This window comes from Aquarana catesbeiana, linkage group LG01, assembly GCF_042186555.1.
Source record: "Aquarana catesbeiana isolate 2022-GZ linkage group LG01, ASM4218655v1, whole genome shotgun sequence".
In the NCBI taxonomy this organism is placed as follows: domain Eukaryota; kingdom Metazoa; phylum Chordata; class Amphibia; order Anura; family Ranidae; genus Aquarana; species Aquarana catesbeiana.
Genome location: NC_133324.1, coordinates 410,869,132 through 410,894,856, shown reverse-complemented (window position 1 = coordinate 410,894,856; position 25,725 = coordinate 410,869,132). Strand labels below are relative to the sequence as shown.

The 25,725-nt window shown below is 39.8% G+C and overlaps 1 protein-coding gene across 35 annotated transcripts in view; it reads left to right on the top strand.

Annotated features, from left to right (window-relative positions):
- PTPRD (protein tyrosine phosphatase receptor type D) overlaps window positions 1-25,725 on the top strand; it is a 2,697,868-nt gene that overhangs the window by 2,545,217 nt on the left and 126,926 nt on the right. For all 35 annotated transcript variants that reach the window (XM_073635233.1, XM_073635225.1, XM_073635219.1 and 32 more), the window contains 2 exons: window positions 2,050-2,147; window positions 21,570-21,693. In XM_073635233.1, coding sequence (XP_073491334.1) covers window positions 2,050-2,147; window positions 21,570-21,693 — 222 coding nt within the window. The remainder of the gene's footprint in view (window positions 1-2,049; window positions 2,148-21,569; window positions 21,694-25,725) is intronic.

Here is a 25,725-nt window from a genome sequence, read left to right as displayed (position 1 = left end):
TTTATTTTATTTTTGTTTCGCTTTTTATAAAAGAGGATGGCCTTACCACTTAAAGAAAGTGTTCCATGACTTCAGGCTTAGAAGTTATCATCCCCACAGTAAATGGCCTGCAAGTATATGGTTGCTTTTCTATGCTAATACCATGGCACCCCTATGTTCTTGAGCATTGGGCAGATACTTAAAAAATAAGAGTGTCTTAAAGCACCATTATGGTAATAATATGACCCATTATGTGGTGTGGGAATTGGGGGGGTTATGTTCAGTTTACCTAGGCTGAAACTCCTACCTCTAGTCATTGAATAAAAGAGTCACTCTCCTCTTTTCCATTCACCAAATGCAAAATGAAGTGAAGAAAAAAAAACAACTTCTTTAAAATAACCTAATCCAAACCGGAGCCATTTTTGTATGGCAACTAATTTGGCAATATCACACAAGGGTTTTTTAGTAGCATTGTCTTTCAAGAGTTGGTTATTATTATTCTACATACGATATTTATAGTACAAAGCAATGGGGCCAAGCTGTTGACAAAGGAATATGCTACAAAAAACTAGATCAAAAAAATTAATGAAAACACGAAAAGCATATTCATAAGACAGTATAAAAAAGTTGGCAAAATAAAATAGTAAAAAAGGGCAGGGGGAAATAAGGTTTAGGAAGGGATAGTAAAGGATAGCAATGTTTTAATTGAGAATGAATTAGTAATTACATTTAGTTTAAAAAAAAAAAAAAAAAACGTTTTTTTCTTTTTAAGGTTGCTTGAGCAATGTTTGTGTTAAAAAGAAAAAAAAAGCATTGCTATTATTTGCCGCTAAGAGCTGCATCTAACTGCATTTGGATGGATTTACTAAAGGCTAAAAGACTGTGAACTTTACAAGTGCAGCTGCACTCGTTTTCCTTAAAAAAAGTAAATGTGATAAAGCTTCACTTTGTAAAGAATACCCGATCAGGTGCAAGGAAAAAAAAACACTTTGCCACATTTACAAAGCTATGGGGATAATGAGTGCAACTGCACTTGTAAAGTTCTCAGTTTATTTGCTTTTAGTAAATCAACCCCATAGTATGAATTTTTGTTTACTTTTTTACAAGTACTCACACTGTAAAACATGCATCTTCCAACATGTGTTAATGCTTCTATAGCAGCTCTGCTACAGGGATAACAGTCGGTGACAGCAGGCCCCTTAGCTACATGTCTGGCATGTGGTCAGCTGGGAATGGCTCTAGGATGTACAAGATATTCCTAGGTTTTTATCTGGTTAGGGAAAAAAATTCTTCCCAAAAAGCTAATAGCATGGGTATTCAATTCCTTAAAAAATCTTAGATTATAGGTACTTTACATTTCTTCCCTTAAGTAATTTACGGCTCCAAAATGATTGAATCTGATAGAGATTCACCAGAGTTCACGAGTTGTCTTTCTGAATAACTTCATACTGTAATAAACATTCCATTACAGTGTTCTTTCAGCTTCAACCATAAACAGGTTGTTTAAGTAGGATATGCATTGTAGGACAGCAAAGATCACTAGGGGCTGGTAAATTGAATATAACCCCCCTTCTGGATTCCATTGTCAATCCTACAGTGGGTCAGAAGGGACCGTTGCTGATTGGATTAGGGGTTCTTAATAACAAAGGGTTTGACTTGAAATAGCAGGGGTTCACACCTCTGATATAGGTGTGCCATCCTGTAAGCCTGAGGTGCTGGGCTGATGTCTTATAGGGGAGTGTAAACTGAAAATCAGAAGATTGAATCCAGTGGGTTGGCTAGTAGAATTGTTTGTGGATATTTGTATGTTATGAATCAACTTCATCTGCGACAAGTCCTGAAATCTGTCGGTTGGTTCGCTCATCTCTAGTAATGTCTCTTGCATCAAAGCTTATCCTTCCAGAGCATGTCCAGCTTTAAGTAACCAAACTTATCTGCCTGCTTCTCACACATGCAGCATTTACTACTTACACATTAATAATCATGTTGCTGTTTTTACTGTGCCTTGTATGTGCGTACATGATTTGACATGTGAATTTGTCTTCAAATTGTATCCCCTTTCCTTTTTAGGCATGGCCAGTCATCCTCCCATACCTATACTAGAACTGGCTGATCACATCGAAAGATTGAAAGCTAATGACAACTTAAAGTTTTCTCAAGAGTATGAGGTATTATTTTTATTTCTTCTTAAAATAAAAATTAAGAAATAAATTAGGTGCAAATTAGTTATTTTATTTTCTTAGTCATACAGTACAGGACACAGGATCTTTAATCACCTGAAGGTAGCTGCAAATAACCCACTGTAATGACTAAAGACTGGCAAAAGGGAAAGGCTTCAGGGACATCCCCCTAAATAAGCCCTCCCATTCCCACGTAGCCTCAGTATTTTGCTAATGTCCTTGGATGATGGACTCTTTTCTCTGTACTAGGAGAAGCTTACCTTCATCCTATGGAGGTTTTCTCTATTCTATGTTAATTTCTCTATCAAGATTGTTTATCTTTCAAGATCCCTGGCTGCACTATAGCTGCTTTGACATCTACTGCAGCTTCCGGATTGGTTGACTCTTCAGCTGAGTATTGGGGATCACACCTAGACCCCGCTAGATTGAAAATGTGGTGCCAGCCTTTAATGTTCATAAGAACACTGGAACCTGCTTAAGTGTTCATCTTGGCATCACATTGTGTTAGCCATAGGGTGCTATTGAGTTAGCCATAGGGTCCAGGGCCATGGTCTGCCAGTGACAGAGCCATATCCCTGAAGATCCCTTAGGGAGTATGCTTTACCTGGAATGCAAAGCCCTCTTTTATTCCTGCCTACAAGACTTCCCATCAACACTTTAGTCTGTTCACGGACCCCAGATTTTCACCAAGGAGTTTGCCCTGGTTTTAAGGGCACTGCCAAGAGATACACAGTGTGGGTTACCTGTACAATCTCCTGTTAAATGATCAGCCCTTCCTAGCTTTGTGAGCCAATTTTCAGTGGACGCTGCAGACTCCATGAAAGTCCCTGGAATCTTCTCTGAGATTGAAATTCTTGGGCCTGATGTTAGACACAACCTTGTCCAGGATCTTTCTGCACTTTGTCCCTTCTAAACTCATGTCCAGCCCCTCAAGGCCCAAAGGAGACCCTTACTTAATTCCTGCATTAGCTGTCATGGTTGTTTCCTTCGACGCTGTGCCAAATGCCCAGTTTCACTCCTGACCATTGCGACACAAAATCTGGCAGCATGAGACAAACAGACCCAGTCCTTGGACAACACCATACATCTGATCCACAAGGCCAGACTCCTTCTGACTTGGTTTATTTCCAGTCCAGCACTGCAGTCAGGAAACATATTTCCCCCAAGAATGTGAAAAGTGCTTGCAGCTGACATTAGCCTGTTGGGCTGGGGAGGAGTCCTTATTGCAGTGAACATGGTCTTCAGAGAAAGCCCATCTTCCCATCAATATCTTGGAACTCAGGATAATTTGGAGGACACCTGATGAGAATCCATATAGATCAAGCCATGGCCGTGGCCTACATCGACCATCAAGGGGACACCAGAAGCTTCACCACTCAGGAGGTAGTGAAGTTGATCCTCTCTCGGGAAGAACTATACTGTGGCCCTGCCCCCCATCCGCATTTCAGGCGTGGAAGATTTTCAGGTGGCCTTTCTCAGTTATCAGCATCTAATTCCAGGGGAAAAAGGCTCTTCATCAAAAGGGTTTCAAGCCCTTTGCCACAGATGAGGGATATCAGATGTGGACCTTCTGGCATCTAGAATCAGCAAACCCAACAAGTTTGTTGCCAGGTCCAGGGACGCTTAGGCCTTCACAGTGAATGCTCGAGTTACTCTGATCAGATAGGACCAGTTAATCTATACCTTTTTGCCTCTCCAGCTTTTCCCTTGTCTGCTCTGCAGAATTGAGATGGAGCACATTCTGGTGTTACTCATTGCAATGACCTGGCTCAGAAGGAAGTGATACTTGCACATATTCAGATTCCTGGCAGACTCTCCATGAGTCATTCCAGTTCTTCTGGACTTTCTGTATCAAAGAATGGTTCATTATCCTGCTTCTCAGTGGCTGGCTTTAAAGACATGACTGTTGAAGCTCAAGTTCTAAGGGACAGGAGCTTCCACATTTTTTCATCCCTATTCCTGAGGCCTGGGAAGTCAATATCTACCTTCACACCTTTCAACTTTGGAGTTACTTTATAGAAAGCATCTTGTCCTTCCTCCAGTCTTGTCTAGATAAGCATCTGGCCTTCAGTACAATCAAAGGAAACTCTAAGGCAGGATCTCTGAGATAGCAGCCTTATCCTGCAAATTGCCCTTCCTATTGTTACACAAGGACAAGGTTGACCTGAGGCCTACAGTCGTATGCAAAAGTTTAGGAACCCCTGACAATTTCCACGATTGTCATTTATAAATATTTGGGTGTTTGGATCAGCATATTCATTTTGATCTATCCAATAACTGAAGGACACAGTAATATTTCAGTATTGAAATGAGGTTTATTGGATTAACAGAAAATCGGCAATATGCATCAAAACGAAATTAGACAGGTGCAAAAATTTGGGCACCCTTGTCATTCTGTTGATTTGAATACCTGTAACTACTTAGCACTGATTAATTGGAACACACAGTTGGTTTGGTGAGCTCATTAAGCCTTGGACTTCATAGACAGGTGCATCCTATCATGAGAAAAGGTATTTAAGGTGGCCAATTGCAAGTTGTTGTTCTCTTTTACTCTCCTCTGAAGATTGGCAACATGGGGGCCTCAAAACAACTCTCAAATGACCTGAAAACAAAGATTGTTCTACATTATGGTTTAGGGGAAGGCTACAAAAAGTTATCGCAGAGATATAAGCTGTCAGTGTCCACTGTGAGGAACATAGTGAGGAAATGGAAGACCACATGACCATCCCAGGCCCCAGACCTGAATATCATTGAACATCTGTGGGGTGATTTGAAGCGGGCTGTCCATGCTCGGCAGTCATCAAACCTAACTGAACTGGAGATGTTTTGTAATCAGGAATGGTCCAAAATACATTCATCCAGAATCCAGACACTCATTACAGGCTATAAGAAGCGTCTATAGGCTGTTATTTCTGCTAAAGGAAGCTCTACTAAATATTGATGTGATTTTTCTGTTGGGGTGCCCTAATATATGCACCTGCCTAATTTCATTTTGATGCATATTGCGCATTTTCTGTTAATCGAATAAACCTCATTTCACTACTGAAATATTACTGTGTCCTTCAGTTATTTGACAGATCAAAATGAAATTGCTGATCCAAACACCCAAATATTTATAAATGACAATCATGGAAATTGTCAGGGGTTCCTAAACTTTTGCATACAACTGTAAATCCTTGTTCCTTCCATCCTAACAAAGACATTGTTTTCCCCTCTCTATGTCCTGCTCTGGAACACCCAAGGAAATTTCTCTCAACTGTTTTGACATTGTATGCTTTGTTATAGTATATCTCTCGGCCACGGCCTCTTTTAGGCAGATTTATACTTCGTTATTCCAGAGAACACTTGAAGTGGACTCCCTTTTTGCACTCCATCATTTCTAGGTGAATTAGACAAGTCATAATTCAAGCCTATAGTCAGAAAGTTAGGGTTCCTCTTATCTCTATGAAGGCACAGGTCTGTTAGTGCTTCACAGGCTTTTAGCATCAAACGGCTTATTCTCAGATTTGCAAGGAGTATGGTACAGAACCCAGATCTAACCCTCTGTTAACGTGATCTTCCTATTGTGTGGTACAGAATGGAGGCTAGCTGTGAAAGGAATGGCTTGCATAGGGGGATTTCCTTGCAACCTCTCTTTTTTGCCAGTGTCCAATCACCTGAATGTAGCTGCATATAACCCATGGTAATTGTTAAAGATCCCATGTCACATACTCTATGAAACAGACTGGCTAGTCAAAAATCCTATTTTATTTATTAAAATTGAATTTTGTTTGATTCTATGCTAAGGTAGTCAGTGATTACTAAGTAATTGAAGATTTTCATATGACATGGTACTTGAATAATAAGAGTGGCTGCACAGAATTTCTAACATTGCGGTCACTAACACAGTTCATATATATGTATCTGAACTCTGTATTTAGCTGTTTGGATGAAGTTCCAATTTAACCAGGAATCTCTAATTTTATTATATAGAAATCAAGATGATGCTAATTTTATGTTTATTCTTTTAAAATGGGCACCCTTTAGCATTTTTAATACTCTTTCTCAAACACCACTACTCTATTACTGTGTTGATGAGCAAAATGCATTACTGCGATTACCATTAAGCTTAATTCATTCATTACATTCCCCTTGATTTGCTAATTACATTAGTGTCCCTAATGTGATATAAACTTACTAGTATCATTCTGTCATTTATCTTAATAGTCACAAGTATGCTCCTACTAGGAAAATTAAATTGGAGGTTTCTAACACATTAGCGGCTTTTTATTGTATTAGGAACAATGCAGTGCATTTTCCATTTTGCCTAATACAAACCTGTTTCAAAGAATAGAATTTTGGTGTGATATCAGAGTCTTGTTCTGCAAGGTCTGATTAGGTGGGCAATAATTGCCAATACAATGGATAATGCTGTCATAATACCAAATAGATCAGAATAAGCATAAGTGTTACTAAAAATATAAGAACTATAAGTAATACAGGACATACAGTATATATACAGTTGTCACAAGCCAATGAACAAAGTCACACATTGCTAAAGTGGTTGTAAACCGTAGAACAAACAAAAAAACAAAAACCCTGCAAGACAAAGGCATAATGAGCTAGTATGCTTAGCATACTAGCTCATTATGAATTACTTACCTGAGATCGAAGCCCCTGCAGCCCTCCTCGTATCCCGCTTCGGCGGGAGCCGCCGGTAATGGCACATTCACTGAAGCAACGCCACGTACATGCCATTGCTTCAGTTTGCTTCAGTGCGCAAGTGCCGATGACGTCGGCACATGCAAATACAGGGGATATCTCCTAAACCGTACCTTACCTGTAGCAAAAAGTGTGTTGTAAGGGTTTACAACCACTTTAAATGTTAAAGTGGTTTTAAAGGCTTACATTTTTTCTACTTTCTGTGATCAGGATTGCCCCCAGGCCCTCTAAAAACTTACCTGGGCCTGATCTTGATCCAGCGCTGTGCCCGAGAGCAGCTGCTCTCTCTGCTCTCTCTCTACTCACAGCACAGAGAGGCAGCAGCCGGAGCGATTGACTCCTGCTGCTGTCAATCAAATTCACAAGCCAATGAACAAAGCCATGCATTGTTAAATGTTAACGTGGTTTTAAAGGCTCACATTTTCTTTACTTTCTGTGATCAGGATCCCCCTTAGCCCCCTAACACTTCCCTGAGGTCCCTCTCTGTCTAGCAATGTCCACGAGTTTCTCAGCAATCCGAGATTCTCCTTCCTGATTGGCTAAGACACAGCAGTGGCGCCATTGGCTCCCGCTGCTGTCAATCAAAGTCAGCTATCCAATCAGGTGAGAGAGGAGGCAGGGCCGGGTCGGGACTCCGTGTCTGAATGGACACAGGGAGCTGTGACTTGGCTTGGGTGCCCCCATAGCAATCTGCATTTTGTGGAGGCACTGAACTGGAGGGTGGGGCCAGGAGCCCAGAATGTAGGACCCGAGAAGTGAAGGATCCAGGCTTCTATGTGCAAAACCACTGCACAGAGGAGGTAAGTACAACATGTTTATTATTTTTATGGGGAAAAAGAACGAGCCTTTACAATCACTTTAAGTCATACATTTGTTTGGAAGGATAGGAAAAGAGACTAAGTACAAAGGAGAGTCTTACTTTAGCAAATAAATACGTTCTTAGAACACTATCCTGTTATTTGTTGGTTAGTCTCAGTGTACCTTAATAGCTAAAGGAAAGTGATACATAAGTTGTGGAGACCGCCACATGTTTATGTAGCTAATTTCTGTTTAGGGGCAGCCTCTCAGTCTGGTTACCTCTATCTACACTGTAGCAATTAGAAGGAGTATATTGGGCAGATCTCAGAATTACATGCCACTAAATTTCCTCCATATTCAAAGGCACTCCTGGAAAGGTGTCCCTAATCTTTCTATTCTAACTGGACCCATAAACTGTCCTATGCTGCAGTATGCTAATCACTCCTATTCCTGATCTAGGAGATTAGCCAGACTAATCAAAACCCCTCCCCACCAAATACTGTATATCCCCATGTTGAAGTGATCATGCACCAAAACCTATCCTGTGAACCCAAAATACCCTACATGTTTCGCTCATAAATAGAGCTTCGTCCAGGGTGCAACAAATAAATCATAAGTGTTCAAAGAATAAAGTGCTATAAACACCCAATGGCAAATGGCTACTATTCTCTAAGCTACTTCTATTTATAGATATTTCTTAAAATGGCTACTCCTAAAAGGACCGGTACCATCTAGTAGTTCTTTAATGGAACATCTTTTTGTCCCTATTGCTTTGTTTATATATGCCATCTCAAAAGTAATTTTTCCTCCCATCAAAATATAATTTTCCTGCATGAGTCACCATTTTGTGCTAAACACACCTCAGTCCAAAATCACTATTATTAATACATTTTTAAATTTTTGGATGCTATAAGATACTACTCCCCCACAAAAGGTAAATAGGTGAAGCCTTTGTTTAGTCCCATTAGGAATAAACAAGGCTTCACCTACTTCCCATTTATGTGTTTTATCGGCAGCTGAATATGTGAATCGAGGACAACCCTGAATAATAGGTATAGGGGAATAAAGTTTCTCTTTAAAAACATTATAAACCTTCTTATCTACACCTTATGTTTTTATCTGCATTGATCATGTTGCTTCATGGTTTCATTTGCTTCCCTGTACACACAGCCTGTAGTCAATAATCTTCACATTCCTGTGTCAGAAATTTCACCGGTGAATTTTAGCTTTTGCTTTGTGCCACGGCTCTGATCGGCTAGGTGCAGCCATCGTGCCCGTTCACTGTAATGACAGGCCACCAGTGGCCCCAGCTGTTCATGGCTCTCTGCACAGCCAGCTATTACCTGTTTTTAATTCAGTGCTCCGAGGGCCCGAAGATCACAAGCAATATTGCATTTCGGGCCTTGTCCCCTGCACCCTTGAGATTTCTCTGGATTCTCTGAATCTTTTGATGATATTATGTGCTATAGGTGATGATATATTTAAAGGCTAAGTTCACCTGTGTTCACTTTTTTTTTTCTAAATTCCAGCTCCCCTATGTACCAATATAGCATTAATGTACTTATTTTGCAAAAATAAAAAAGTTTTCCATTTATTCTACACACGCTTCCCTCACTGTCCTCATGGCTGTTTGAAAATACTGCTCTATTACTTCTGCCTTACTTCTTGGACAGACTTTAGGTCATGACTCAGGAAGGAGTTCACTAGCTGAGGGTAGATGATGCGAGGTGTGTGCTAATGAGGTCAACTGGTCAAATCCTTCCTGTGTCATGCCCTGAAGTCTATCCAGGAAGTAAGGCAAAAGTAAAGGAGCAATATTTTTAAACAGCCATGAGGACAGTGAGGTGAGTGTGTGTAGAATAAATGGAAACCTTTTTTTATTTTTGCAAAAGAACTACATTAATGCTATATTGGTACATAGGGAGCTGGATTTTAGAAAAAAAATGTGAACAAAGGTGAACTTAGCCTTTAAAGTCTTTGTAATTTTACATCTGAGGCACTCAGTCATACTACTGACCTGATGCCAATTAACCTAATTAGTTGAAAAAATATTCTTTCTGCTCTTCCTTGTTAGGAACCACTTCCTTTGCCAGCTTTTTGTTGTCCTGTCCCAAATTTTATGAGATGTTTTCTTGCCATCGATTTCAAAATCACTTTAGTTTTTCTTAACTGCTTGCCGACCGCATTACTTAGTTATACGGCAACAGAGCAGCTCCCCTGCACCAGATCATGTGTCTAGTACTTCATCCGGCAGTTCAGGGCAGGGGGCACTGCAGCTGTGCTATGATTAGACACAGCACAAGCTGATCAGTGGGTGCCGGCCAATGGACTTCGCCTGTTCTATGTAAACAAGGCAGAGCTCTGTTCTGTCAGCAGGGATATGATGGATTTTCTTTCCCTACAAAGCAGGAATTTAAATTTATCAGATCCCTTAGTAAAAACAACACACATAGTACAGAAAAATACTGGTTACAAAACACACTTAATCCTTTGATCGCCCTTGATGTTTAACCCCCTTCCCAGCCAGTGTGTCACTGGTTCCCACAAAGTGTCAAAAGTGACAGTTAGTGTCAGACTGTCCATCACAGTATCGCAGTCCTGCTATAAGTCACTGATCGGCACCATTACTAGTATTAAAAGAAAAAAAAATTCTAGTATATATCACATAGTTTGTAGACTCTATAACTTTTGCGCAAACCAATCAATATATGCTTATTCTGATTTTTTTTACCAAAAATATGTATCAGAGTACATATTGGCCTAAATTTATGAAAACAGTTAGATTTTTTTATATTATTTTTTATTGGATATGTTTTATAGCAGTAGGTAAAACATATTGTTTTTTTTTTTTTTTAATTGTCGACTTTTTTCTGTATAGCACAAAAAATAAAAAACCCAGTGGTGATCAAATACCACCAAAAGAAAGCTCTGTTTGTGGGAAAAAAAGGACATACTGTAAATTTAATTACGGTAGTGTTGCATGACATTTTAAATCAAATATCTTATAAAGGCCTCATTTGCTGCTTTATGTTATAAATATTATTTCTACAAGAAATATTTTTAAAGGGGATGTATGACCAAAGCTCTTTTGGCCATACTTCTCCTGCGGGTCATAGGATTGTACTTGGTCCTGTGACCCAGATTTAGCCGACAGTGGGCTAAAGCTTACTGTTGGCTGATGTCACAGTGCTGGTCCAGGCTCTGCAGAGATCCCAACAATAATGTCAGGATCCACACAGATGACTGACTGGCATCTGGCTTAGCCTCTCAGTGCACTTCTGGGAGTCTGAGCCAGCCTCTCCCTCCCCTTCCATAGCCCAACACTCCAGTGATCGCTGGAGGGGCAGAGCACAAAGTGGTGACTGACCAGCTGTCTTAGAGCTGGCAGGGAACAGCTGCAGCATCGGACCAATGCTGCAGCCATCTAGGTCAGTATGTAAATTTATTATGTTTGATTCCCGCACATCTCTTAAAGATTAGCCCATTGAAATTTAGTTTCTTGTTATATATTTAATAACATTTAATGAGAGACTAATCTATGCGTATATTCATATTTTACTCATTGCTGTTGGTTTTGTTTTTAGAATATATTGGTAGTGTATTTATTGATATAGATACAACAGACAGTATTTTAATATATAGTACCTTACTTCACTGTGTTTCCGTGCAGGCTTCAGATATATTCAGTAGATTTGACCATCTGGACTTTAATCTTATGGAAATATACAGAGGGTGTTGCATAAAACGCTGATGGTCATGCCCTAGTACAGAGATGAACTGCTGAATGGCTGATAAAGACATCTGCTTGACTTGTTATACTTCTAAGCTACTTTAGATGATTGTAGCTAGGAGTATATTAGACATGACATGTTTTGTTATTGGACACGAGTAAGCATAAGCCGAACACCCCTGGTTTGGTTCGCACCAGAACATCCGAACAGGCAAAGAATTCGGAAGAACACACGAACACCGTTAAAGTCTATGGGACACGAACATGAAAAATCAAAAGTGCTCATTTTAAAGGCTTATATGCAAGTTATTGTCATAAAAAAGTGTTTGGGGACCCTGGTCCTGCCCCAGGGGACATGTATCAATGCAAAGAAAAGTTTTAAAAGCGGCCGTTTTTTCGGGTGCAGTGAATTTAATAATGCTTAAAGTGAAACAATAAAAATGAAATATTCCTTTAAATATTGCGTCTGGGGGGTGTCTATAGTATGCCTGTAAAGTGGCGCAGTTTTGCCGTGTTTAGAACAGTACCACAGCAAAATGACATTTCTAAAGGAAAAAAGTCATCTAAAACTGATCGCAGCTGTAATAAATTGTCGGGCCTTGGCAATATAGATAAAACTCATTGAAAAAAACGGCATGGGTCCCCCCCAGTCCATTACCAGGCCCTTTGGGTCTGGTATGAATATTAAGGGGAACCCCGAACCAAAAATTAAAAAAAAATTGCGTGGGGGTCCCCCCCAAAATCCATACCAGGCCCTTCAGGTCTGGTATGGAAATTAGGGGAACCCTGTGCCAAATTTTAAAAAATGGTGGAGGGGTCCCCCCCAAAGTCCATACCAGACCCTTCAGGTCTGGTATGAATTTTAAGGGGAACCCTGTGCTAAAATGTAAAAAAGAAATGGAGTAGGGGTCCCCTCCAAAATTCATACCAGACCCTTATCCGAGCACGCAACATGGCAGGCTGCAGGAAAAGGGGGGATGAGAGAGTGCCTCCCCCTCCTGAACCGTACCAGGCCACTTGCCCTCAACATGGGGAGGGTGCTTTGGAGTATCCCCCCCAAAACACCTTGTCCCCATGTTGATGGGGGGCTTTTTGGAATCTGGAAGACCCCTTTAACAACTACTAGGGGGCGATGAAGGGGTTAAGTGTCCTAGGGAGTGATTCTAACTGTGGGGGGATGGGCTTCAACTGGGAGCAGTGATCTCTGTCAGGACACAAGGCAGAACGGGGAGATGCCTTGTTTACATAGGCACTTCCCCGTTCTGCGGCTCCGTGACACGTTCGCCGGGAGACATCGAGTCCACCGGTCCCACGAGTACAGTCACACTGTACGCGGCCTAGCCCCGGCTCTTAAAGGGGACGTACAGGTATGCCCATTTGCCCACTGCTGCCATTGTGCCGGCGTTTATCTGCGTGCAGCGGTTGGCAAGTGGTTAAAAGATAAAAAAAAAAAATGTCCCGTGATGTCCATTCATCTTCTATCACGTCGCCCAATGAGCCGAAAAAAGAAAAAACCACAACAGCTCTGCCTCCATGGGAGGCTCCCACCTAGTGATGCTTCTTCTTGGTGACAGCTCTTATATAGCTGAGGGCAGGGCCACTCGGTAACGTAAATAGGTGACCCCGCCTTCCTCTGATGTCAGGAGGCATCAGAGGGGGAGGGGTCACCCGTTTATGTCACCGGGTTGCCCCACCCTCAGCTATATAAGAGCTGTCACCAAGAAGAAGCGTCACTCGGCGGGAGGTGGAGGTGTTGCGGGTTTTTTTTTCTTTTTTGGCTCATCAGCGGCGTGATAGAAGATGAAAGGACATCGCGGGACATTTTTATTTTTTTATCTTTTAATAAAGGACTTGTTTGTGAGTGTCTCCTGTCTTTTTTACTATTTTTGACACTTTCTTTTGTGAAATGGTAGGTGTACAATGTACCCCTTACCAATTTACATGGGGGGCGGGATCTGGGGGTCGACTTGTTAAATGGGGCTTCCAGATTCCGATAAGTCTTCCTCCCGCATACCCCCACAACCACCGGGCAAGGGTTGTGGAGATGAGGCCCTTGTCCCCATCAACATGGAGACAAGGTGCATTGGGGGACTACTCCAAAGCACCCTCCCGATGTTGAGGGCATGTGGCCTGGTACAGTTCAGGAGGGGAGACACTCTCATCCCCACCTCTTTTTCCTGCGGCCTGCCAGGTTGCGTCCTCGGATAAGGGTCTGGTATGGATTTTGAGGGGGACCCCTACGCCATTTTTTTTAAATTTGGCGCATGGTTTCCCTTGATTTCCATATCAGACCTGAAGGGCCCGGTATGGATTTTGGGGGGACCCCCACGCAATTTTTTTTTTTGGGGTTCCCATTAATATTCATACCAGACCAAAAGGGCCTGGTAATAGACTGGGGGGGAACCCATGCCGTTTTTTTCAATGAGTTTTATCTATATTGCCGAGACCCAACAATTCATTACAGCCGGGATCAGTTTTAAATGACTTTTTTCCTTTAAAAATGTCATTTAGCTGTAGTACTGTTCTAAACACAGGAAAACTGTGCCACTTTACAGGCATACTATAGACACCCCCCAGGCACACTATTTAATGGAATATTTCATTTTTATTGTTTCACTTTAAGCATTATTAAAATCACTGCTCCCGAAAAAACGTCTGTTTTTAAAACTTTTTTCTGCATTGATACATGTCCCCTGGGGCAGGACCCGGGTCCCCAAGCACTTTTTATGACAATAACTTGCATATAAGCCTTTAAAATGAGCACTTTTGATTTTTCATGTTGGTGTCCCATAGACATTCCAGTGGCTTTTGAATTTGCCCAGAACACCGCATATTGTTCGGTGTTCGCCGAACATCCGAACAACCAAAGTTTGGCCCAAACTTATGCTCGGGCCGAACCGTTCGCCCATCTCTAGACAAAAGCGCAAACCTGCATTTCAACTTTGCAAAAAATAAAAACAAATAAAGGGCGTTGTGAGAATGCTGATTGTGTGACGTACATCCTTGCCAGCCTCATTGATTGTATGATTACATTGCTCCCTCATCAAGTAATGATTAGTTGAGTCACCTTTATCAAGTTATAAAAATGTGGAATAAAACAGAAACGTTTCCAAGCATCATTTTATGGATAGTAGAAAAATATTCTGGTAGGAAATGTTTGTATATTTTAATTAGAATATATTTTAAATTGATGCAAGTCCGTAATAACGTTTTCAATTTCAATGAGCTACTTTCTCTGGCCTAAAATATGTACATGCACATATGTACATGCAAACAAAATGCTTGAATATTGAAGCAGAGATATAGAAACACATGTGGATAATACATTTCTATTGTAAACATGTATAAAAAAGTTCCCTTAAGCCAGCATGGATACATGGATTGAAATGCATCTGGTTTAGCAGACACTGGTCAAATTTCGATTCATGTATGATCAGGCTGATTGTACCCAAGTCGATCCATACAACCAGCATGTTGGATCTTTCTACATTCGGTTAATGCCAACGGCTATAGCTGCTACCAGTAACCATTGTATTCTGCCTTCCGGAAATGCTCCCTGCGCCCCCCCCCCGCTAGCAGAATATAATAGCACAGCGGGAGGCATTCCCCCATCAACAATGACTATGTTAATGGGGGAATTGAGAGATTTTCTTTCCTTTCACCTGTGGTGGAAGGAATGAATATTCTCATCTGTGGCCAACCTTAGATCTCCCACTGTTCTAACCACTATAAGCCCACAAACTCCATAAAGAAATAATTACTATAAGGCATCGGCTTTCAAAAAACTTCTCAATAACTATGGCAAAATTTGTCATGTATATGATATTAACAGCATGACCCTGTATGTTTATTAGACATGTATAATACAACAATATTTTCATATAGACAGCTCATGAAAAACAGCTAAGAGAAAGAGTGGCAGCACAAGACATATTTGAGTACCAGTGCTATGATGGCAGATAGTCAGTGATGCAGCTAGCCCTCCCATGACTGAACTATTAAGACATTTAATATTGCTTTTTCTAACACCTCTGCCTCTCCATGATCAAATGCTAGCAGATTTCAAATACTGCTCTGTTTGGCTACTAGTCTAGTCAGCAGCATGCCAGCTGCACTCTCTTATTGGAAACTAGCAGGCCACAGCATCAGAAACTGTTGTCAGACGTTTATTGATTTCTTGGTCATTGATTGGTAAGGTCGTTGATTGGTAAGGTGTGCCAGATGATCAGTATCTGTAAGTACTAGTATTTCAGGCATGGGGCAGGTGTACTGGTATTGAGCTTATTTTTGCAGGAGCATGAATTAAGATGATAATTTATCTCAAGCATTTAAAACATTTCTAGAATAAATATTGATGAAATTTGTAAAACTCACAAATTGTATTGCATCCGTAGTAACAACATATTTCCAGGTTTAATTTGAACCCTTTTGCTGTCAAGTAAGTAAGGTTTCTGTTGAAAGAAAAAAAACTACTTCCAGTTGACTAGCTAAGTAAGCCTTACGTTCTTGGATTTCTCATCTGCTTATAAGCTCATGGTTACTTCAACAACCATGAGCTTATAACAGAAGGGCCCCCTCACTTTGCTCATTAATGAATAACTGTTGTCAAGAGCTGAAAAGTCCCTGATCAAAGCCATTTAATAAAATCCCCACACACACAATACCACCAGCTTCCCCACTCTGTGCCATACTTGTGACAGTTCCCCTGTCTGTGTGTCCATCATGTGCCTTCTGATGCCCGCTATTTTTCTCCCCACCTCCTTGTGCCCCCCAATCCCTTTAAGGCTTTTCTCCTGCTCCTTCTGCCCTTTGATCCACACTGCTCTCACCCCCTCTGTACACTCCAGATCCCCGATGCTCTCCCCCAGCTTCTCTGTGGCTTCCGATCGACCTCTCTGCACCTTCCATCTCTGTAACTCACCCCGCAATAACCACGATATCTCCCTACCTATACCAGGCTTTTTCCCCTCACAGCATATTATTGGTGCACGGTGCTTTGCTACAATGCATTGCAGTCCTTTTTTTTTTTTTTTTTTTTAATGATTTTTTTTCAAATCCATGCAAAGTAGCCCACTGCAATGCGTTACCCTGCATTGTAATGCACTAAACTGTGATAAAATGTATGCCTGCATAATTTTATCAAAATGCACACCAACACAGCTCATACATGGCACTGTGGATTTTTATTATAAATTGCCTATTTACAGCTTTACATACCTGTGATTTTTACCATTTCACAAAAAGACATAATTTAACTTGTACTAATATGTGTTATTCAGTGTTGCTAAACTCACAACAGTAAAATCAGTCTATATATGCAGTAAAGCATGCTTGTTATAGTCACTGTGGAACCTAAGGGGTTAATCCTCTGCATTATGTAAAAAGGCTGTGTGATCCTATCTTCTCTGATCCTCCCTTCTTCCACTGGCCCCAATCAATCTCCTGAAAAGTCAGTGCCTTGGAGTCACTCTGCACATTGCCAGTTTGGTGTATATTGCTAGAGAGTTTTTTTTTTGTTTCTTGGGAGGGTGCATGTGATCGGCACAAGGCCAATCAGCACTGTCCAGACAGAGAGTCAGGGGTCCTGCAGCCTCATAGAACAGTCATAGGAGAATGAAAATTGCTATATACTGCTGATGAGAAAAGGTATTTAGCAGTTTATATTTACTAAAATAATTGCATTTCCATGTTCTGTGTACTGTGGGAGACCAGATATAGTGAATGCGGGCTCCTGGGTTTAGCAGGTTCAGCAACAATTTAACTTAAAGTGGTTCTAAAGGCTAAACATTTTTCAACATTTTTTTACCTTAATGCATTCTCTATATTAAGGTAAAAATGTCCAAGTAATTGTCTAGCCACACCCCCCCTCCCCCCTTATACTTACCTGAGGTTAAAAGTAGAGAGCAGGGCTTGTCGGTGAAAGGGTTAAGGCATAGGGGTTGATTTACTAAAGGCAAATCCACTTTGCACTACAAGTGCACTTGAAAGTAAAGTCGCTATAGATCTGAGGGGGGGTATGCAAGGAAAATAAAAAACAGCATTTTTGCTTGTACATGATTAAATGATAGAAATCAACAGAGCTTCCCCTCAGATCTACAGTGACTGCACTTCTAAGTGCACATGCATTGCACTTGTAGTGCAAAGTGGATTTGCCTTTAGTAAATCATCCCCATAGTATCTGCACTTAATTTTATCTTTTTGAGCCAATCTTCCTCATCTGATCTTCCAACACTGGTTGGCTGCCTGTTATGCTTTTTAGTTAAAATGAAAATTTGCCTCCTGTTTGGGAAGTAATCTTACAAATAAAATGAATACATTCAAAGAAAAATACTTTTAAAATGTTTCACAACTCTTGGGAGTCATGGATCAGAGGTTACCTGAAGCTGACAGTTGCTGCTCATCAACAGGCTGAACTTACATAGGGGTTGGTTTAATAAAGGCAAATAGAACGTTTACTTGGTGAAGTAAATTTTCACTTTTCTCTCTCTCGCTTAGTGCAAGAGGTAAAGCTCTGCTGATTTCCATAATACAATTATTTATTTTTTTACAGGTACTTATATAGCACTGTCAATTTACGCAGCGATTTACATATATATTTAAAATATAAAATAGCTATAGTGAGCGCACCAATCAATATAGCAGCTGGCATGCAAGGTGACTGTACAAAACACTGTAAATAAAATATAAATAATAAATGTGCAGTGATTAACAAGAGTAAAAAAGTATATATCCAAAGCAATAAGTTAATGAAAAGTCCAATTATTAGTAAAGTGAGTTATATGCAACTGTGGAAAAAAGTCTATAATATGTAAGAAGTCCATCCAATACATAATCTATAGTTGTACTATGCGCTCACCAAAGACATCAAAATATCAAGCAGAAAGATTTGTATCCACCGAATATCACCAAAATCTGTGATGAATTCCTGTGCAAATGAACCTCCACCCAAAATTTGCACTCACCAGAAATGAGACATACAAAAGCTCCAATGAGTAATCCTTAGTCGGTCTCCCTTAGTTTATCATGTTGGCAGCATGGATTCCTTCTTCCAGGAAGCAACAAACTAAGTGCAAAAAATCTCAACAACCAGTAGCCCAAGACAGCTTATATAGTGTAGTATTTATTGTCAAAAGTATTTAAAATACATGTATATATGCTGCAGAGCCTAAAAACAAGCCAAACAGATTTACAATGACGGCTGCTGCTCCAAACACATGGAGGTGGCGATGTGACGTCAGCACGTAGGCCCCTCCCTACTTGTTATGTGCTCATGCACGTTATCAAGAGAGTCGTATCCCTTGATAACGTCCGTGCACACGAAGCGTGTCGGAGGAATCCATGCTGCCAACGGGATAAACTAAGGGAGATTGACTAAGGATTAATCTTTGGAGCGTTTGTATGTCTCATTTCGGGTGCATGCATATTTTGGATGGAGGTTTACTTGCACAGAAATTCATCATGGATCTTGGTGATATTCGTGAATACCACTTTCTGCTTGATATTTTGATGTCTTTGGTGAGCGCATAGTACACTTATAGATTACGTATTGGATGGACTTCTCACATATTATGTCTATTTGTTTTCACAGTTACATATAACTCGCTTTACTTTTGGACTTTTCATTAGCTTATTGCTTTGGATATATACTTTTTCACTCTTGTTAAGCACTTTACATATATATTTATTATACATTCACATCAGTCCCTGCCCTCAAGGAGCTTACAATCTAAGATCTAACTCACATTGATACATTTGAGACAGGGGCCAGTTAACCTACCAGTATGTCTTTGGAATGTGGGAGGAAACCGGAGTAACCCATGCAGGCACAGGGAGAAAATGCAAACTCCATGCAGTAGTGCTCGAACTGGCAACCCTAGTGCTGCTAGGTGGAAGTTCTAACCACTTAGTCACTGTGCTGCCCAATCTTGTGAAAATTAACCTTTCAAAGTGAACCTGCTGTACTTGTTTGGAAAATTAACCCTATATTGTCTAAAAACTTCTATGAGTGTCAAAGATGCCCTGTAGTTGATTACCTTTTTTTAGCTATTGAGATCTTATATTTGACACTGTCAGACATATCTGAAGATAAAGAAAGTAAAGATAAATAAGGAAACATACATAAAGCTTGTGTATTCGCATACATGCATAGGCTCATTCATGAAGGCTGAGCTCACAAACGTGTAACCTGCAGTGAATAATGCTATTTTCTAATCTGAACTGCTCTGAGCAGCTCATAGGAGTTTAAAACAAATAAGTAATAATCTGAAACACAAGAAGTCCTGCGGCTAGAGCCAAGTAGCCAGGTAGTCATTCTGGGCCTGGTGGCAAATAGGTAACTTCACAATTTATATGGAAAATTGTGTAACCCATCATAGCAACCAATAACCTTTCTTTGTTCTGACTTTTTAAGCAAAGTTGAAATCGGATTACTTGCTATGAGTTACTTATCATTCTCCTTGCACTGATTTATATGAAGGCTAAATTGTGAAACTCGAATATGGCACCAAGCTATTTCTTTCACCATAATTGTCGAGCTGCAATAATAATATGTTTTAACCTGTTTTGTTGTGTAAAAGCATTGAGATAGATTAATGGGCGGTAATACTTCAGTGGGAGCCCCTTTGCATCCACATGCAGTAAAAGATATTATCACCTGTACTTATAGGACAAAGGCTAAGCACATACAGTTTATATTTATATGGCTGTATTAAGATAGTTCATGTATAGTTAATGGCTATTTAATCTGAATATGGCTTTACATAAGAAAATAGGCAATAAGATCTGCATATGTAAACAATGAGAGATAATCAAGCACAAAAGTAAATGGTACCTCCCTCCCAGCGCTCAACAATGCTGTTGTTTTCCACCAGAAACATAAGCAGCCACTATAAATATAAACAGATAGGGGGTTATTTACGAAAGGCAAATCCACTTTACACTACAAGTGCAAAGTGCACTTGAAATTGCATAGAAATTGCACTTGGAAGTGCAGTCGCTGTAAATCTGAGGGGTAGATCTGAAATTAGGGGATTTTATTATCCAATCATGTACAAGCTAAAATGCAGTTTTTTATTCTCCTTGCATGTCCCCCTCGGATCTACAGCGACTGCACTTCCAAGTGCACCTTCAGTGCAATTTTAAGTGCACTTTGCACTTGTAGTTTGCACTTGTAGTGCAAAGTGGATTTGCCTTTAGTAAATAACCCCCAAAATCTCAAAATATTCTACAGTGAAGCTATAACATTAGGGGTGCTAGAAAATCAAAGCTGTAGAAAGATTTGCATATGAATACGATATATGTAACCGACAATGATATAGTTGGAAATATTTTTTTTGCTGTAAATATTGATTTGTTTGGGAAAAAAAGATTAGAAATCCACACTTATTTGCTTAGAATTGTTAGAATTAAAAAAGTGAACCTGTCATTATCAAATAGGTGCCTAAGGTAACAATATAGCTGAAGTACCTTTTAATTCATTTTAGTTGAACCCCTAAAAAAATGAGTACCAGACTATACGAGGGTCCTTAGACCCCCTCATACCTCAGAAAACTCATAATCCCAACCCTGCCTGTCAAATAGCAGAGCTTCTCCTGCACTATGAGATTCTTGCTTTTGGCAGTTCTAATGTGTATGGACAAATAGAAAAACATTGGGCTGCTTCTACAGGCAAAATGCAAAACTGTAAAAGTAGCATTTTTTAATCCAGTGTGCATGAACCCTAACTGTGACTGACATTTTTTTATTGGACTCCATAGACTCTATACATTAATGTAAACAAAGACATCAATCACATTATAATGCATCCAGACATTTTTTTTTACCTTCAGTTATTACACTGAAGGATTTCTGTACATGGTTTATGGACTTTTACCAATAAATAAACTTCTCTACATTTCAGTGAAAAAAGTAGACAAAATTTTAAACAGTAAAAATGGTGTTGCTATTCACGCACCAGTGAAATCTATTTTAGGACAGCATTTTAATTTCTTTTCAACCAAAGGTTTGTTTTCTATGTCTATCTTTGTGATCTGTCTTTAGAATATGTTAATTACTGAACCATGAATAGTTTGCTTTTTACAAGAAATTGCATTGGTACAGTTTGTCATTTTTGATGCTAAAATCTTTTTAAAATAACAGTTCCATTATGTGTTCCATTATGTTGCCTTTTGTTTCATTTACAGTCTATTGACCCAGGACAACAGTTCACATGGGAACACTCTAACCTAGAAGTTAATAAACCAAAGAACAGATATGCAAATGTAATTGCGTATGATCACTCACGTGTTCTGCTTTCAGCTATTGAAGGTAAGGTAATGCTTCTTTCCTCAGTAACTGCAGTATTAACTTATTATCATTTAACAAACAGCTGCTTTGCAACATTCAGTTAGTCATTCTATCAAGATTTGCATTTTATGTTCTGTGTCTACATGCTGAGCTGGTGGTTAACCAGTTAGCTTTAGGTACTGCAAAGAGGATAGCTAAAGAGTTTAGAACTTTGCCAAACTCATCATTGAGACTTAGGGCTCGTTCAGATGTGCGTCAATATAATGTATTTATGCAGCATTTATTCAGCATTTTAAAGCCTCATAAATGCCCGCCATGAATATTACAGTGGCACTACACAGGAGCAGTAGCATTGTGTTGTATTAAAAATTAAGCTGTATGTTGCTTTCATGAGGCATCAATGCTTGTCAGCTGCCTCCATTGATTTCAGTGGCAATGCTCTATGGCCACACCTTAACATATGCCTTAACATATGCACCTATAGTGTTTATGGAATGTTAGCAAAAGCACTTATAAAGTATTAACTGGGCATTGGAGGAGAGACAGTGGAGGTTCCTGTATCCCCGGATGCACTGGGAAGTAATAGAGAACTAGAACAGAGCAGCCCCAGCCACTTCCTCTTTGTACAGAGCAGCTGTGTGGTAACACTATTTGTTTCCACAAAGCTGAGCTGGACCAAGTCAAATGTAAGAGAGATCAAATTATATGAATCCATCTTCCAGAGAATTCACAAAAATGTCTGATATAGCGCTACAACCTAACCACATTTCCAAGTAGATCATTTCCCTTACATCACTTTTTCAGCACTTCATAAACACAACGTAAGCACATCATAAATGCTATAGGAGCGTTAATCGGTATTGCTTCTTTCTTCATAATCAATGCACATTTAAATGAGCCCTTAAAGTAGGACATTAGAATGCAGTAGATTTAATTCACTTTTTTCAGTTACTACTAAGCTAATCAGTGGCTGGTGAGTTCTAATATACATTTTGATCTGGGCAACATTAAATGCAAATAAACATAGCCTTTAAGCATTTGCTATAGTCAGCTGTGTGTGCAGCCAAATAAGATCTTGCAGTTTGGAGATGCAAAGCGACAAAGGTGTATTGAGTTACACAAGCCTATAACTTTACAAAAATTATTCACTTGTGGAAGTGAAAGGAGTGGTGGAAAAATGTACAATTGACTGAGATTGCTGAATTGTATACCTTTGCTTACAAATCTGAATGCATCATATTTAAGTACATATTTTGTCTGATTGTTTACATTTAAATGTATCTACACTGAAATTGTGGTTTATTGCAAAATGTCAGTCCATAGATGTGGAATCGGCATTGTTTTCTTTTTTATAGTTTTTTTTACCTGGTAATCCTGAGAATAACACGCTTTCTGGCCTATGGTGGTTATGCTTACTCACTTAACGTTATCTGTGGAAGGAGCCATGGTAGTCTCTGTAGAACAGAACTGCAAACACACAAAAACCTCTCTTCAACTTCATTACGCTGGGGGGCAGTTGCTTGGGAGGAAGATAACATTGTTTGATATACCAGTTCAATTCACTAGAACTTACCACTGAGCTTAAGCCAGCCAGCATTCGGCCTATGTGTATGGCAGGCGGTCCAAAAGAAGCTGGCTGTTTGGTCGGCTTCTGTCGGATGAGCATGCTGAAAGACCAGCAGCCGACCAGATCCCGATCAGCGCTCTGAGTGTTCTGGCGGGGAGGCTGTCCCCTTGTCAGAACACAACAGCTCAGCGGTGGAGCTGACAGTTTTTTCCCTTAAACTTGCTGGGTTGAATGGAAAAATTCATAAGCTATTATATAATTTTTTAATTCAATTTCCTTAAGATTTACCTTTAACTATGTAGTGCAAGGGCCCATAGTGTGTACCAAGCTTTAGGTTTACATATGTGATAATCAAGAACGCATGCATAATCACATGCATTCCCTAACCACACAGAAGCACACTGGGTTTGATTTACTAAAGACAAATACACTGAGTACTTTGCAAAGTGCAGTTGCGCTCTGCAAGAACAGTTGCTCTAGAGATTAGAAAACGAGCAGAAGCTCTGCTGACTTCCATCATCCAATCATGTGCAAGCAAAGATACTGTTTTTTTTATTTTTCTTGCACATGATTGAGTACTCTTTGCAAAGTAAAGCTTTACCTCATTTACTAAGCTCTGGAGCAACTGCACTTGCAGAGCACAGTTTATTCTCCTTTAATAAATAAACCCCACTACGCTTTAGCAGACACAAAGAGGTGCCATTCATTCTTAAAGCGGGGTTCCACTCAAATTTTTAACTTAATCTTACCCCCTTCAGTTAATTGCATAGATGTTCAAATGGCGCACGAAAATTTTTTTTATCGCTGTAATTACCTTTATATTGTACTTTAGTGTGGCACTTCCTGTCTCTCCTCCCATGGGAGTAGGCGTGTTTATTGCCTTTCCACGGCGCCGCACTGTCTTCTGGGAGCTTAGTGTCAGGCTTCCCAAGATTCAGTGCGGGAACAATGATGATGCTTTTGAACAAGCTGTGAATGAACAGCATTCACCGCATCCAGGAAATCAATGCTTGTGGGCTTCACATGCCCACAAGCAAGATGGAAACAGCCAGCATCACATTTTTTAAGTTATTCTTCAGTACAAAAACAGACAGAGGCGGAAATATTACACCCAAACTGTGAGTATTATTTTGGGATTAGCAAAGTGTCTCAATGACCTAAAAAAAAAAAAAAAAAAGATTGGTCGCCGGACTCCCACTTTAATGGCGCCCCCATGCATTGGCATCCTCACACCATGTGGTTCCATACATTGTGTTTTTAAAAAAGGGTCAGGGACTGGTAAGCTACTATATATACATTTTGTTATTTGTTTTAAACATCCTTTAAAAGTTTTTCTGTAAGAGAAATGTGCTGGTGATTAGTAGGGAGCCAAAAGATGCCTGCGATAGATGAATTATACTAGAGCTACATTTTCTCACAGTGTCATTCTATATGATGACCATGTTTTAGTATGTTGCCTTTGATCTGTAATGAGAGCAGCATAAGATACAGTTCTATAAATGTAACAATATATACTAAATCATAAAATACTATGTAAACAAGCAATCCACCAGATGAAAAACACTCATTCACCACTGCACCAAAGAATGAAAAAAGGATCGTGTAACAATCAGTGAATTAAAGCCGCTACTTTCAATACATAAAAAAAGCAACCTTGAAAAAGCAACATCACTGGAATTCAATACTAAAAGTGAACAGCAGCGCTAAAGTATAAATAACATGGTAAATGACGTTATTGCTCAATTACAAAAATGATGCATAAGGACATCAAAATATATCGAAAAGAGTGACACAATATTCCAATTACCATAGTGGGAAGAAGAACAAAATGTGTGGAAAATCTATAAAGGATGAATAAAATCCACAAAATAAACAGTCACAAAGTGAGGTGAAAAAGATGCCAAAGTGCATGGAAGCCGTCCTCCAAAGGGTGACAAAATCTGCATACAACACAGTAAGTGTATCAGACACCTTTCCCCATCAGTTGTAATCTCACTGGAGCTATTTGCCTCCCACTCGCATGTTTGACAGAAGAGCAGTTACCCCCACAGGGTTAATATCTCCAGCACACCGCTCTCCACTTTAAGGTATAACAGGCTCATAGGAGAGGGGAGACAAACGAAAGCTCCACTAGTGTAATATGTCTAAAACCATAATCCATTTATTGAATAAAATCTTCAAACATTGCACTTACAAATTCCACATATAAAACGATCATTGAGTGTAATAAAGCCCAGGGCATTGTAGGGGTTACAGTCAAATAGCCAGCAGGTGATGTCTCACTGAGCTGGGAACCTCGCCAGATTGTCTCTCCCGATAACCTAAACATCCCTTCTAGTTGCCATACAGCTACATCCCGACAGGTTTCATCATCACAACTTCGTCCTGGGAATCCTGGGATTTATTACTCTCAATGCTCATTTTATGTGTGGAATTTGTAAGTGCAATGTTTGAAGATTTTATTCAATAAATGGATTATGGTTTTA